This window comes from Schistocerca gregaria, chromosome 1 (genome assembly GCF_023897955.1).
Source record: "Schistocerca gregaria isolate iqSchGreg1 chromosome 1, iqSchGreg1.2, whole genome shotgun sequence".
Lineage (NCBI taxonomy): Eukaryota > Metazoa > Arthropoda > Insecta > Orthoptera > Acrididae > Schistocerca > Schistocerca gregaria.
The window spans coordinates 789,045,431-789,058,648 of NC_064920.1; the positions used below are offsets into that span (position 1 = coordinate 789,045,431).

Below are 13,218 nucleotides of genomic sequence, written 5' to 3' on the forward strand. Positions count from 1 at the left end.
TTCATCTTCATCTACATCCTCTTCCATTTCCATAATATTGTCCTCAAGTACATCGCCCTTTTTTTAGACCTTCTATATACTCCTTCCACCTTTCTGCTTTCCCTTTTTTGCTTAGAACTGGGATTCCATCTGAGCTCTTGATATTCATACAAGTGGTTCTCTTTTCTCCAAATGTCTCTTTAAGTTCCCGTAGGCAGTATCTATGTTACCCCTAGTGAGATAAGCTTCTACATCCTTACATTTGTCCTCTAGCCATCGCTGCTTAGCCATTTTGCATTTCCTGTCGATCTCATTTTTGAGACGTTTGTATTCCTTTTTGCCTGCTTCATTCACTGCATTTTTATATTTTCTCCTTTCATCAATTAAATTCAATATTTCTTCTGTCAGCCTAGGATTTCTACTAGCTCTCGTCTTTGTACCTACTTTATCCTCTGCTGCCTTCACTACTTCGTCCCTGAAAGCTACCCATTCTTCTTCTACTGTATTTCTTTCCCCCATTCCTGTCAATTGTTTCCTTATGCTCTCCCTCAAACTCTGTACAACCACTGGTTCTTTCAGTTTATCCAGGTCCCATCTCCTTAAATTCCCACCTTTTTGCAGTTTCTTCAGTTTTAATCTACAGGTCATAACCAATAGATTGTGGTCAGAGTCCACATCTGCCCTTAGAAATGTCTTACAATCTAAAACCTGGTTCCTAAATCTCTGTCTGACCATTATATAATCTATCTGATACCTTTTAGTATCTCCAGGATTCTTCCATGTTTATAACCTTCTTTTATGATTCTTGAACCAAGTGTTAGCTATGATAAAGTTGTGCTCTGTCCAAAATTCTGCCAGGCGGCTTCCTCTTTCATTTCTTAGCCCCAATCCATATTCACCTACTACGTTTCCTTCTCTCCCTTTTCCTACACTCGAATTCCAGTCACCCATGACTATTAAATTTTCGTCTCCCTTCACTATCTGAATAATTTCTTTTATTTCATCATACATTTCTTCAATCTCTTCGTCATCTGCAGAGCTAGTTGGCATATAAACTTGTACTGCTGTAGTAGGTGTGGGCTTCGTATCTATCTTGGCCACAATAATGCGTTCACTATTCTGTTTGTAGTAGCTTACCCGCATTCCTAGGTTTACTTATGAATAAAAAATTAGGAGCTCGGATAAGCTACTAGGAACAGCATAGTGATCGCATTATTGTAGCCAAGATAGACATGAAGGCCACGCCTACTACAGTTCTACAAGATTATATGCCAACTAGTTCCGCAGATGATAAAGAGATTGAAGAAATGTTCGATGCGACAAAAGAAATTATTCAGAAAGTTAAGGGAGACGAAGGTTTAATAGTCATTGGAGACTGGAATTTTATAGCAGGAAAAGGAACAGAAGGAAAAGTAGTAGGTGCTTATGGACTGATGGTAAGGAATGAAAGAGGAAGCCACCTGGTAGAATTTTGTGCAGAGCATAATTTAATCATAGCTAACGCTTGGTTCATGAAAAATGAAAGAAGGTTGTATACGTGGAGACACTGGAGACATTGGAAGGTTTCAGATAGCAAAAAGGTAGTAATTTGAGGAGATGGTTCCTGGATAAACTGAAAGAACCAGAGGTTGTAGAGAGTTTCAGAGAGAGCATTAGGGAATGATTGACAAGTACTGGGACAAGAAATACAGTAAGAAGAAAAATGGATAGCCTTGAGAGGTGAAATAGTGAAGGCAGCAGAGGATCAAGTTAGTAAAAAGACGAGGGATAATAGAGATCGTTGGGTAACAGAACGGATGTTGAACCTATTTGATGAAAGGAGAAAATTTAAAAATGTAGTGTACGAAGCAGGCGAAGAGGAATACAAAGGTCTCAAAAGTGAGATCGACAGGACGTGCAAAATGACTAAACAAGGATGGCTAGAGGACAAATGTAAGAATGTAGAGGCATATATCACTAGGGGTAAGATAAATACTGCCTACAGAAAAATTAAAGATATCTTCGGAAAAAAAGAGAACCATGTGCGAGTAACAAGAGATCAGATGGAAAACCAGTCCTAAGCAAAGAAGGGAAATCAGAAAGTTGGAAGAAGTATATGAAGGATCTGTACAAGGGTGATGTACTTGAGGGCAGTATTATGGAAATCGAAGAGGACGTAGATGAAGATGAAATGGGGGATATAATACTGCGTGAAGAATTTGACAGAGCACTGAAAGATTTAAATTAAAAAAAAAAGCCCAGGGAGTAGACAACATTCCATTAGAACTATTGATAGCGTTGGGAGAGCCAGCCGTGACAAAACTTTACCATCTGCTAAGCAAGATGTATGAAACGGGCGAAATACCCTCAGACTGCAAGAAGAATATAATAATTCCAATCCCAAAGAAAGCAGTTCTTGGTAGGTGTGAACATGACTGAACTATCAGTTTAATAAGTCACGGCTGCAAAATAATAACACGAATTATTTACAGACGAATGGAAAAACTGGTAGAAGCCGACCTCAGGGAAGATCATTTTGAATTCCGCTGGAACACGCGAGGCAATACTGACCCTATGACTTATAAGATAGATTAAGGAAAGGTAATCCTACGTTTTTAGCATTTGTAGTCTTAGAGATATCTTTTGACAATGTTGATGGAACACTCTCTTTCCAATTCTGAAGGTGGCAGGGTTTAAAATACAGGGAGGGAAACGCTATTTACAATGTGTATAGAAACGAGATGGCAATTACAAGAGTCGAGGGACATGAAAGGGAAGCAGTGGTTGAGAGTGGAGTAGGGCATGGTTGTAGCCTATCTCCGATGTTATTTAATCTGTACATTCACCACGCAGTAAAGGAAACAAAAGAAAAATTTGGAATAGGGATTAAAATCAATAAAGAAGAAATAAAAACTCTTAAGTTTGCCGACGACATTGTAATTCTGTCAGAGACAGCAAAGGACCTGGAAGAGCAGTTGAACGGAATGGACAGTGTCTTGAAAGGAGGATATAAGATAAACACCAACAAAAGCAAAACAAGGATATTGGAATGTAGTCGAATTAAGTCAGGTGATGCTGAGGGAATTAGATTAGGAAATGAGACATTTAAAGTAGTATATAACGTTTGCTATTTGGCTAGCAAAATGACTGATGATGAACAAAGTAGAGAGGATATAAAATGAATACTGGCTGTGGGAAGGAAATCGTTTCTGAAGAAGAGAAATTTGTTAACACCGAGTATAGATTGAAGTGTTAGGAGGTCTCATCTGAAAGTATTTGTATGGAGTGTAGCTATGTATGCAAATGGTAGATTAACGATAAATACTTAGACCAGAAGAGAATAGAAGCTTTCGATATGTGGTGCTACAGAAGAATGAATGCTAAGATTAGATAGTAGATCCTATAACATATGAGGAGGTACTGAATAGAATTGGTGAGAAGAGGAATTTGTGGCACAACCTGACTAAAAGAAGGGAGCAGTTAATAGGACATGTACTGAGGCATCAAGGGATCACCAACTGCGTATTGGAGGGAAGCGTGGAGGGTAAAAATTGTAGTGGGAGAGATTAAGAAAGATGTAGGTTGCAGTAGTTACTTGGAGATGAAGAAGCTTGAACAGGATAGTGCAGCATGGAGAGCTGCATCAAAACAGTGTCTGAACTGAAGACCACAACAACAACAACAAAAGAAAACATAAAATAAAAACAGAAAACACTGTTCATAATTTTTGATTTGTGATGGCAACACATAACAGTACATAAAAGGGAAGTGGGAAATCCATTTACCACCAGTTTTAACACTTCACAAAGGTGTCAATGTAATATACACTCCTGGAAATTGAAATAAGAACACCGTGAATTCATTGTCCCAGGAAGGGGAAACTTTATTGACACATTCCTGGGGTCATGATCACACTGACAGAACCACAGGCACATAGACACAATGTCGGCACTAGTACAGTGTATATCCACCTTTCGCAGCAATGCAGGCTGCTATTCTCCCATGGAGACGATCGTAGAGATGCTGGATGTAGTCCTGTGGAACGGCTTGCCACGCCATTTCCACCTGGCGCCTCAGTTGGATCAGCGTTCGTGCTGGACGTGCAGACCGCGTGAGACGACGCTTCATCCAGTCCCAAACATGCTCAATGGGGGACAGATCCAGAGATCTTGCTGGCCAGGGTAGTTGACTTACACCTTCTAGAGCACGTTGGGTGGCACGGGATACATGCGGACGTGCATTGTCCTGTTGGAACAGCAAGTTCCCTTGCCGGTCTAGGAATGGTAGAACTATGGGTTCGATGACGGTTTGGATGTACCGTGCACTATTCAGTGTCCCCTCGACGATCACCAGAGGTGTACGGCCAGTGTAGGAGATCGCTCCCCACACCATGATGCCGGGTGTTGGGCCTGTGTGCCTCGGTCGTATGCAGTCCTGATTGCGGCGCTCACCTGCACGGCGCCAAACACGCATACGACCATCATTGGCACCAAGGCAGAAGCGACTCTCATAGCTGAAGACGACACGTCTCCATTCGTCCCTCCATTCACGCCTGTCGCGACACCACTGGAGGCGGGCTGCACGATGTTGGGGCGTGAGCGGAAGACGGCCTAACGGTGTGCGGGACCGTAACCCAGCTTCATGGAGACGGTTGCGAATGGTCCTCGCCGATGCCCCAGGAGCAACAGTGTCCCTAATTTGCTGGGAAGTGGCGGTGCGGTCCCCTACGGCACTGCGTAGGATCCTACGGTCTTGGCGTGCATCCGTGCGTCGCTGCGGTCCGGTCACAGGTCGAAGGGCACGTGCACCTTCCGCCGACCACTGGCGACAACATCGATGTACTGTGGAGACCTCACGCCCCACGTGTTGAGCAATTCGGCGGTACGTCCACCCGGCCTCCCGCATGCCCACTATACGCCCTCGCTCAAAGTCCGTCAACTGCACATACGGTTCACGTCCACGCTGTCGCGGCATGCTACCAGTGTTAAAGACTGCGATGGAGCTCCGTATGCCACGGCAAACTGGCTGACACTGACGGCGGCGGTGCACAAATGCTGCGCAGCTAGCGCCATTCGACGGCCAACACCGCGGTTCCTGGTGTGTCCGCTGTGCCGTGCGTGTGATCATTGCTTGTACAGCCCTCTCGCAGTGTCCGGAGCAAGTATGGTGGGTCTGACACACCGGTGTCAATGTGTTCTTTTTTCCATTTCCAGGAGTGTATGTACCACCATTGTTTTTGGTCCTAAAACACAAAATAGTTATCAGAAAAATAAATACGCTCAGTTGGCGACATTTCTGAAAGGACAGCAAAAAAATTATCTTCGCTGCGTTGCTACTAAAGATGCGTCTGCGAAAGGGTTAAAATTGTGATGTCAGGGTAGCCAGATGAAAGTTACCTCCTTCTCCTCACACAGACAGCAAGCTGGGATCGCCAGCTGAAGCAGTCTGCTTTTTTGAAATGTGTGGCAGGGATCACCAGATAAAAGCTAACTGCAAACATGAATGGAAACCATGACATCACAGCAGAAGCACGTGGCTTAAACATGGGAGTTCATTGCATTTGTTTCTTCTATTGAAAACCGTCGCCTCTGGATCGTGATTGTAAACAAGAGCACATTAATTTCCACAGAGAAGGGGAGATCTGGTATGACATAGTAATTGGAAGCAGTTTTGTTAACTCTGAACCACAATTTTGTTACGTTCATTATGCATGTGATAACGAAAGTGAAGAAAACGGACAGTAAATTATCAGAGCAAAGGAACACACTTACAGAAATCAACAGTAATTGTAGTGTAATACAACAAACCAGGCGGCCTTGATCCATAACAATTGTTTATGTACATGGCCCATCGTTACATGAGAGAAGTAATACATTGATTTACCGAAGTGCCGCCGGCCGTAGTGGCCGTGCGGTTCTAAGCGCTACAGTCTGGAACCGAGCGACCGATACGGTCGCAGGTTCGAATCCTGCCTCGGGCATGGATGTGTGTGATGTCCTTAGCTTAGTTAGGTTTAATTAGTTCTAAGTTCTAGGCGACTGATGACCTCAGAAGTTAAGTCGCATAGTGCTCAGGGTCATTTGAACCATTTGAAGCGCCCATAAAATAGGACAGCGTTATCCGCCACAGGAGTAGCGAGAGGATATATGAGACATCGAGACATTAACAAAAAATGTCATTCACGCATCAGTTCACAAGCACGTTGTAAGTAGAAACGTAATTGTATTCCACCGCTAAGTAATCACACATCTGTAGTAAGCCCACCTGAGAGAAAGTGTCCCCTTTCAACGGCCAGCATCAAGTTTTCAAAAACAAAGTCGGATTTGGAAAATAAACAGATTTAGGTGGTCACTGACGAAAAAGGGGCGCGATCATCTCTCTCTATGTAGATTCCACACATGAACGTGATAGTTGTAGTAACAAAATTTACAGTAGTGGTTCGTTAGCTTTGTTTTGATTTAGCACAAAGGGACAGAAAAAAACTAAGTAATTCAATTTTAGAGCAAAAGGGAGTCATGACCTCAGGTGGTGGCCAAGAGGGAGAAAAATTTTATACTTTGCGAAGATTGATGAAACTCGTTTGAAAAATGCAAGTAAACGCGTTGTTGAATAAATGTTGAACACACATGCCTCAGAAAGTTACTGGACAAGCAGCTAGTTTAGATACTTTTGCGGAAATCGTTTTAAAGTTTATTTCAGTAAGTACGTAAATGAATTGTTCAAAGGGTATATCAGTTGCGACGGAGTAGGCGTCATCGGTAACGCATAAGTACTTGTCACCATGAAAGCCGTTACTGTTACAGCCAATAACTGATTTACGTAAGCATTGGCTGAGGTAAACATAATAGTTACACTTAAGCGCCAAAGAAACTGGTACAGGCATGCGTATTCAAATACAGAGATATGTAAATAGACACAATACGGCAGTGCGGTCAGCAACGCCTATATAAAACGTCTGGCGCAGTTGTTAGGTTACTGCTGCTACAATGGCAGGTTACGGGATTTAAGTGAGATTGAAGGTAGTGTTACAGCCGCCGCACGAGGGATGGGACACAGCGTCTCGGAGTTAGCGATGAAGTGGAGATTTTTCCAGTAAGACCATTTCAGGAGTATACGGTGAATATCGGTAATAAAACATAAAATCTCCGACATCGCTGCGGCTGGAAAAAAACCCTGCAAGAATGGGACGAACGACGATTGAAGAGAGTCGTTGAACGAGACAAAAGTGCAGTCCTTCCGTAAATTTCTGCGTATTTCAGTGCTGGGCCATCAACATCGTCGATAAGTGCTTTCGGAGTCGAAGGCGCACTCGTGTATCCTTGGTGACTGCACGACACACAGTTTAAGCCTCGCCTGGAACCGTCAACACCGACACTAAACTGTTGATGACTGGAACACGTTACCTGGACGTACGAGTCTCGTCTCAAATTGTACTGAGCGGATGGATATGTATGGAGATAACCTCATGAATCCATGGTCCCTGCATGTAACCAGGGGACTTTTCAATCTGGTGGAGGTTCTGTAAAGGTGTGGGGTTTGTGCAGTTGGGGCGATATGGGACCTCTGATACGTCTAGATTCAACTCTGACACGTGACACATACGTAAGCATCCTGTCTGATCACCTGCATCCATTCATGTCCATTGTCCATTTCGACGCACTTGGGCAATTCCACCAGAATTGCTACAGGGTGGCTTCAGGAACACTCTTCTGAGTTTAAAGAATTCCGCTGGCCACCAAACTCCCCAGACATGAACATTATTGAGCGTATATGGAATGCCTTGAAACGTGCTGTTCAGAAGAGATCTCCACTCCTTTGTACTCTTATGGTTTTGTGGACAGCTCTGCAGAATTCATAGTGTCAATTCCCTCCAGCACTGCTTTAAACATTAGTTGAGTCCATGCCACGCACGTCGTGTTGAGCCATTAAAATTCAAATGGCTCTGAGCACTTTGGGACTTAGCACTTGTGGTCATCAGTCCCCTAGAACTTAGAACTACTTAAACCTAACTAACCTAAGGACATCACACACATCCATGCCCGTGGCAGGATTCGAACCTGCGACCGTAGCAGTCGCGCGGTTCCGGACTGAGCGCCTAGAACCGCGAGACCACCGCTGCCGGCTGTTGAGCCACTTCTGTGTGCTCGGGGAAAGGCGGGGGGGGGGGGGGGGACTAAGGGATGGCTACACGATATTACAGGGTACTAGTTTCTTTGACTCTTCAGTGTAAAAGCAATGTGTTCGCTGATGCTGTCTGCCAATAAGTCTCTGACTATTCAGTTCGCTTTGTACTGAGTTCACAGAAAGCATGGCATGCTAGTAAGTTTCTGTGGGACCAACTGCTAAGGTCATTGGTCCCTAGGCCTACACCCAACTTAACCTAAGTTAAATTAACTTATGCCTAGGACAACATAAACACCGATGACCGAGGGAGGACTCGAACCTAAGACGAGGGGAGCCGTGCGAACCGTTACATTGTGCTTCGACCGCGCGATAACACCGCGCGGCTATAGAAAGCAGTCTCAACGCAATTCCCTCAAATCTCTCCGGCATTACACATGTAAATTTAACGAAAGATGATTTCCTCACAGAAATATAATAAGATAAACACCGTGAAGAACAGAAATGAAATGTGCTTTAGACTTCATTAAGATTTTAAGATGTCGAAATATTGTTTAGATGAATATTATGTCTTCTGGCAGGGATGGTGTCATCATACAATACGAAACAACGTGAAGAAATGGCACACACTGGAACGAAACAGAAGGAAGTGGAGAAAGACGTTCTAACTGCGTTAGTGAAGTCGCCGGATGAGAAACAGAAACAAGAGAAGCTAGGTCTGGGCGATGAGGTCGAGCTGACGCCGATAGAGAAGCTGATGGAGGCGGCGGGCACCCGAGGGCGCTTCCAGCGGCGCTTCAACTGGACCTTCAACCTGCTGGTGGTCATCTTCGCCGGCATGCCCTACGTCAACATCGTCATCGCGCTCACCGTGCCCGACCACTGGTGCCACGTGCCCGGCAGGGAGGCCACCAACTACACGGAGGACCAGTGGAAGGCCTTGCACATACCCAGGTAAGCGCTGAGCGCATGGGCAAAATATCTAACTCGCATGCTTCTTCATATTTACTTTCGGCAAGCATTCAAAACGTCCGTGTGACTTGCGTATACGAAGGTTAATTCTACAATTTTCAGAATTAGATTTTAATCTACAATGGACTGCTATAAAATAATGAGAGAGGCCTGGACGTAATGCAGACCTATAATCCAACCAGTTAGTGAGTGGATATTGCGAAGAGGGCTGCATACATCGAACATTTGGAGTCGTGTGCCTTGCAAAGTGTCATGGTTCACAGCTACATGTGAAGCTACACGATTTCAGTGGACCAAACAACACAGAAACTGGACAGTAGCTGACTGGAGACGTGTGATCTGGTGTGACGAGTCGCGATCTCATCCCCATTCAAGTAGTGCCAGGGATTTAGTGCAACGACGGCCCAATTTGGTGTTTAACTCGCAATGTGTGCAGGATGTAGTTGTGACATAAGACGGTTCTGTCGTGTTTTATGGAAAGAAGATTATGGTTCGACGTCCCGCTGACAGTGAAGTCAGTGTATTGTATGTTAACTGGGGACCTAGAAACGAAGGAGAGGCTCCGTCCTCACCACAGTCGCAATGGTCCACAACCCCACGACCAGTACGGCAGTCCACTTCACCCCTCCTCCTCCCCACACCGAACCCAGGGTTATGGTGCGGTTCGACCCCCCGTGGACCCCCCAGGGAACGTCTCACACCAGACGAGTGTAACCCCTATGTTTGCGTGGCAGAGGAACGGTGGTGTCTGCGTACGTGGAGAACTTGTTTGCGCAGCAATCGCTGACATAGTGTAACTGAGGCGGAATAAGGAGAACCAGCCGTATTCGCCAAGGCAGATCGAAAACTGCATAAAAACCATCCACCTCGACACAAATGCGCCGGGCGGATTCGTGCCGGGGACCGGGCGCTCCTTCCCGCCCGGAAGATGATGATGGTTCTGGGCACTACACACTGAAGATTGAATAGTTTGGGTCGAGCTGCCACGCGCTATGGCACGACATTATATATATTTGCTACACTCAACACTCACCTTAATTCAGCTGCTCAGAGATGTGGCTTGTCTCAAAATTTGACTATGTTTTTTGTCATAGGGTGCCAGCTCACACCTGTCGCAAACTCAGTTTGCAAGCTGAAATAAACTCTATATAAAAAAAAAAAAACAATGCAGGCAGGTACTGCAGTGAAATCTAAAAATATTGAGTCACTAACGTTGTTTTATAATTTGAACAAGAAGTTTATTTCTATTTTCGCATGAATATTCTTCAATACATTCGCTAAACACATAAAATGCAGTCTGAGGGGCCTTTACGTAAGGGCGGCTGTTAATGACTCGTACTACAACACTGCGTTATAAAATTCAAATGTGGCGATCACGGCACTCGACAGTCTGTTCACAGTTCAAAAAATACGCTTGTGTCTGTTGTCCTAAACCACTATATTGCGCTCAGCTTGATTGTTTTCGAACATCACTACATACATACTTGTCCCCGATGTGGCTAGCAACCCAATACTACCCCCATATGGTTGGCACGTTCGACGCTTAGCGTCGCTCAAACTCAACTATCCTCAAAGATGGCCGCCATATGCACCCTCGAAACGACTGCCTAACTCAAAACAATGTTTGAAAAAAAAAATTACGAATATTCTATCAATGGTCATCAGTCACCTAAAACTCAGAACTACTTAACCCTAACTAACCTAACGACAGCACACAACACCCAGTCATCACAAGGCAGAGAAAATCCCTGACCCCGCTGGGAATCGAACACGGGAACCCGGGCTTGGGAAGCGAGGAAGCTACAGAATCTACTAAAACTAAACACAAAAACATATATGATACATTGAAACATATAGAAATTTTCAGGGTAATAACAATCTAAAGTCCATTTTTTTTGTATCTACCACCGTTTTCCCACAAATAATGTTCTTAAGGCGTGATTTTGCTTTTCCCAGATTTTTTATACTAAACATAAATAAACAAATAAAAATACATATTTACTAATTCATCTACTTCTTCGGTAGAACCACCCCGGCATTGGCCTGGACCGAGCGAGATGGCGCAGTGGTTAGCACACTGGACTCGCATTCGGGAGGACGACGGTTCAATCCCGTCTCCGGCCATCCTGATTTAGGTTTTTCGTGATTTCCCTAAATCGTTTCAGGCAAATGCCTGGATGGTCCCTTTGAAAAGGGCACGGCCGATTTCCTTCCCAATCCTTCCCTAACCCGAGCATGCGCTCCGTCTCTAATGACCTCGTTGTCGATGGGACGTTCAACACTAACCATCACCACCACCATTGGCCTGGAGAGATTTCCAGAAATCACAGACAACTTAAAACTGGATGGCCGGATAGGTATTTTGGACGGTCGTCCTCTCGAGTGCTGTAAGGTGTCAGGCAAATCCAACACCTTCCATGAAAACCCTGACATGATAAGCAAATCCAGTAGTGTGTCACATAGCTCTGAATAAATCGTGACATTAACCAAGGTAATATGAGTAACGAGTGAGCAAATGGAATACCACAGACTAACACTAGAATGCCTAAATGCATGTCATACCTTCCCACCGTGAGACAGACGCAGTTCCGAGGGGAGAAACGAGAACAGAAGCCGAGAGCAGAACCGTGTTAAACTAGAAGGCCCTACGATAAGGGACAGACACCCACGTACCAGCTAACCACCAGGACCACCCTCCAGTCCGTGTTAAAAGCTAGAGCCCTCCAGAAGAACAGTATAGATCTTATGATAACACAAAAAGGGCCACACCAGCTGGAAGTTTTAGCGTGAGACTTTTTTGTGTCTCTGTTACGTTGTAAACTTTAAAAACATTGCCCCACCACGAAAAGTATAACGTTTCTCATTGGATATACAGAATTTTTGTAGGCGGAGCTTAAGTTTAAAAGTGAGACCCTGATTGGTCAGATGAAAACACAGCCAGATATATTTTTTTAAACTAACTTCGGTAAATTGTAGTAAGGAGAAGTTAGGAGAGAGTTGCTTCCGAGACGGCGAAATGCATGGAGCTGCGCCGGCCACTGCCCCCAGACGAAGACCGACAAGGTAATGAACGCACGCGATGCCGCATTTTTGAGCGCATAAGGCTTCACTCAGAACTGCAGAAGTCTCATCTGTTACATCCCCTTTTTACGTAATACTAGTGTCGATCGTCAATTGACGCTCATGGTATTCACATTTGCTACGTAAGTTAAAATTTGAAACGCGATGATTTTTCTGTTATATAATTATTGAGAAGCCACATCAGCCACTGTAATTTACGATAAGTTAGATAAGCAATTAAAGATAATTGAGGATCACTGTAGACCATTTTGATAGTTTTCTCTTTTGTGAAACTTAATTTAAAGCTAGATTATAGATATGATATGGCATAGGTCATCCTTCGATCCATTGTAGAACTTGGAAACCCATTCAGGGAATATTCGTTCACATTTTTGTTGAACGCAGTTGGTTTTTATCATCCTGTATTAAAACATTTCCTTTTATCAATAGTGCAATTTATAAACAATGTTTTGTGAGTAGAATAAAATTTCCAATGGTAAAATTAACTGCTTTTTCGACGTTATTTTACCAGCTAACTAAAAATAGGAAAGCCTTGAACCCCTTCCACTAAATTTAGTTAGTATTAAGATTTTTCTACAGGGAGTGCAGTGGAGCTGACGCTGAAATCATTAAGTATTTGATTATATCATCGCTAGTCTCACTGAACTCTTCTGAACTGTACATGTCATGTGTGGTCTGGCGTCTCCTTACCAGCAACAGGTCCCAGGTTCAAACTAGTCAATTCCCTAAAAAACACGCTCAGAGCGTCGTTGCGCGAAAGTGGTAGGGAGACACGACTTAGAACAAACAGAAACCACGCAGAATGTTAGAGAATGGCGACCGTGCCAGGATGGTAAAATACCATGATTGAAGGTCGACCACATGCCTAACTAGGTCAGAAAAATATCCTGTTGAAAAAATTTCGTAGTAAAAATTTTTTTCTTAAAGTTATACATAGTCGTAAACAGAAGTTACAGCGATAAATAGTAAGAAAGTATTCAATAGAAAGTGAGGCATTCTAGCAGAGACAATAGCATAATTAAGTTATGAATTTTAATATTGTTATAAAAAAGTTTTCTCTCCAATGCAAGCGTACAGATGGCGGAT

General features: G+C 43.9%; 1 protein-coding gene across 1 annotated transcript in view; it reads left to right on the plus strand.

The window, feature by feature from the left end:
• LOC126269593 (solute carrier family 22 member 7-like) overlaps window positions 1-13,218 on the plus strand; it is a 111,808-nt gene that overhangs the window by 7,042 nt on the left and 91,548 nt on the right. Inside the window, exon 2 of the mRNA XM_049974004.1 lies at window positions 8,661-9,033. Within this exon, the coding sequence (XP_049829961.1) occupies window positions 8,663-9,033 (371 nt within the window). The 5' untranslated portion in view covers window positions 8,661-8,662. The remainder of the gene's footprint in view (window positions 1-8,660; window positions 9,034-13,218) is intronic.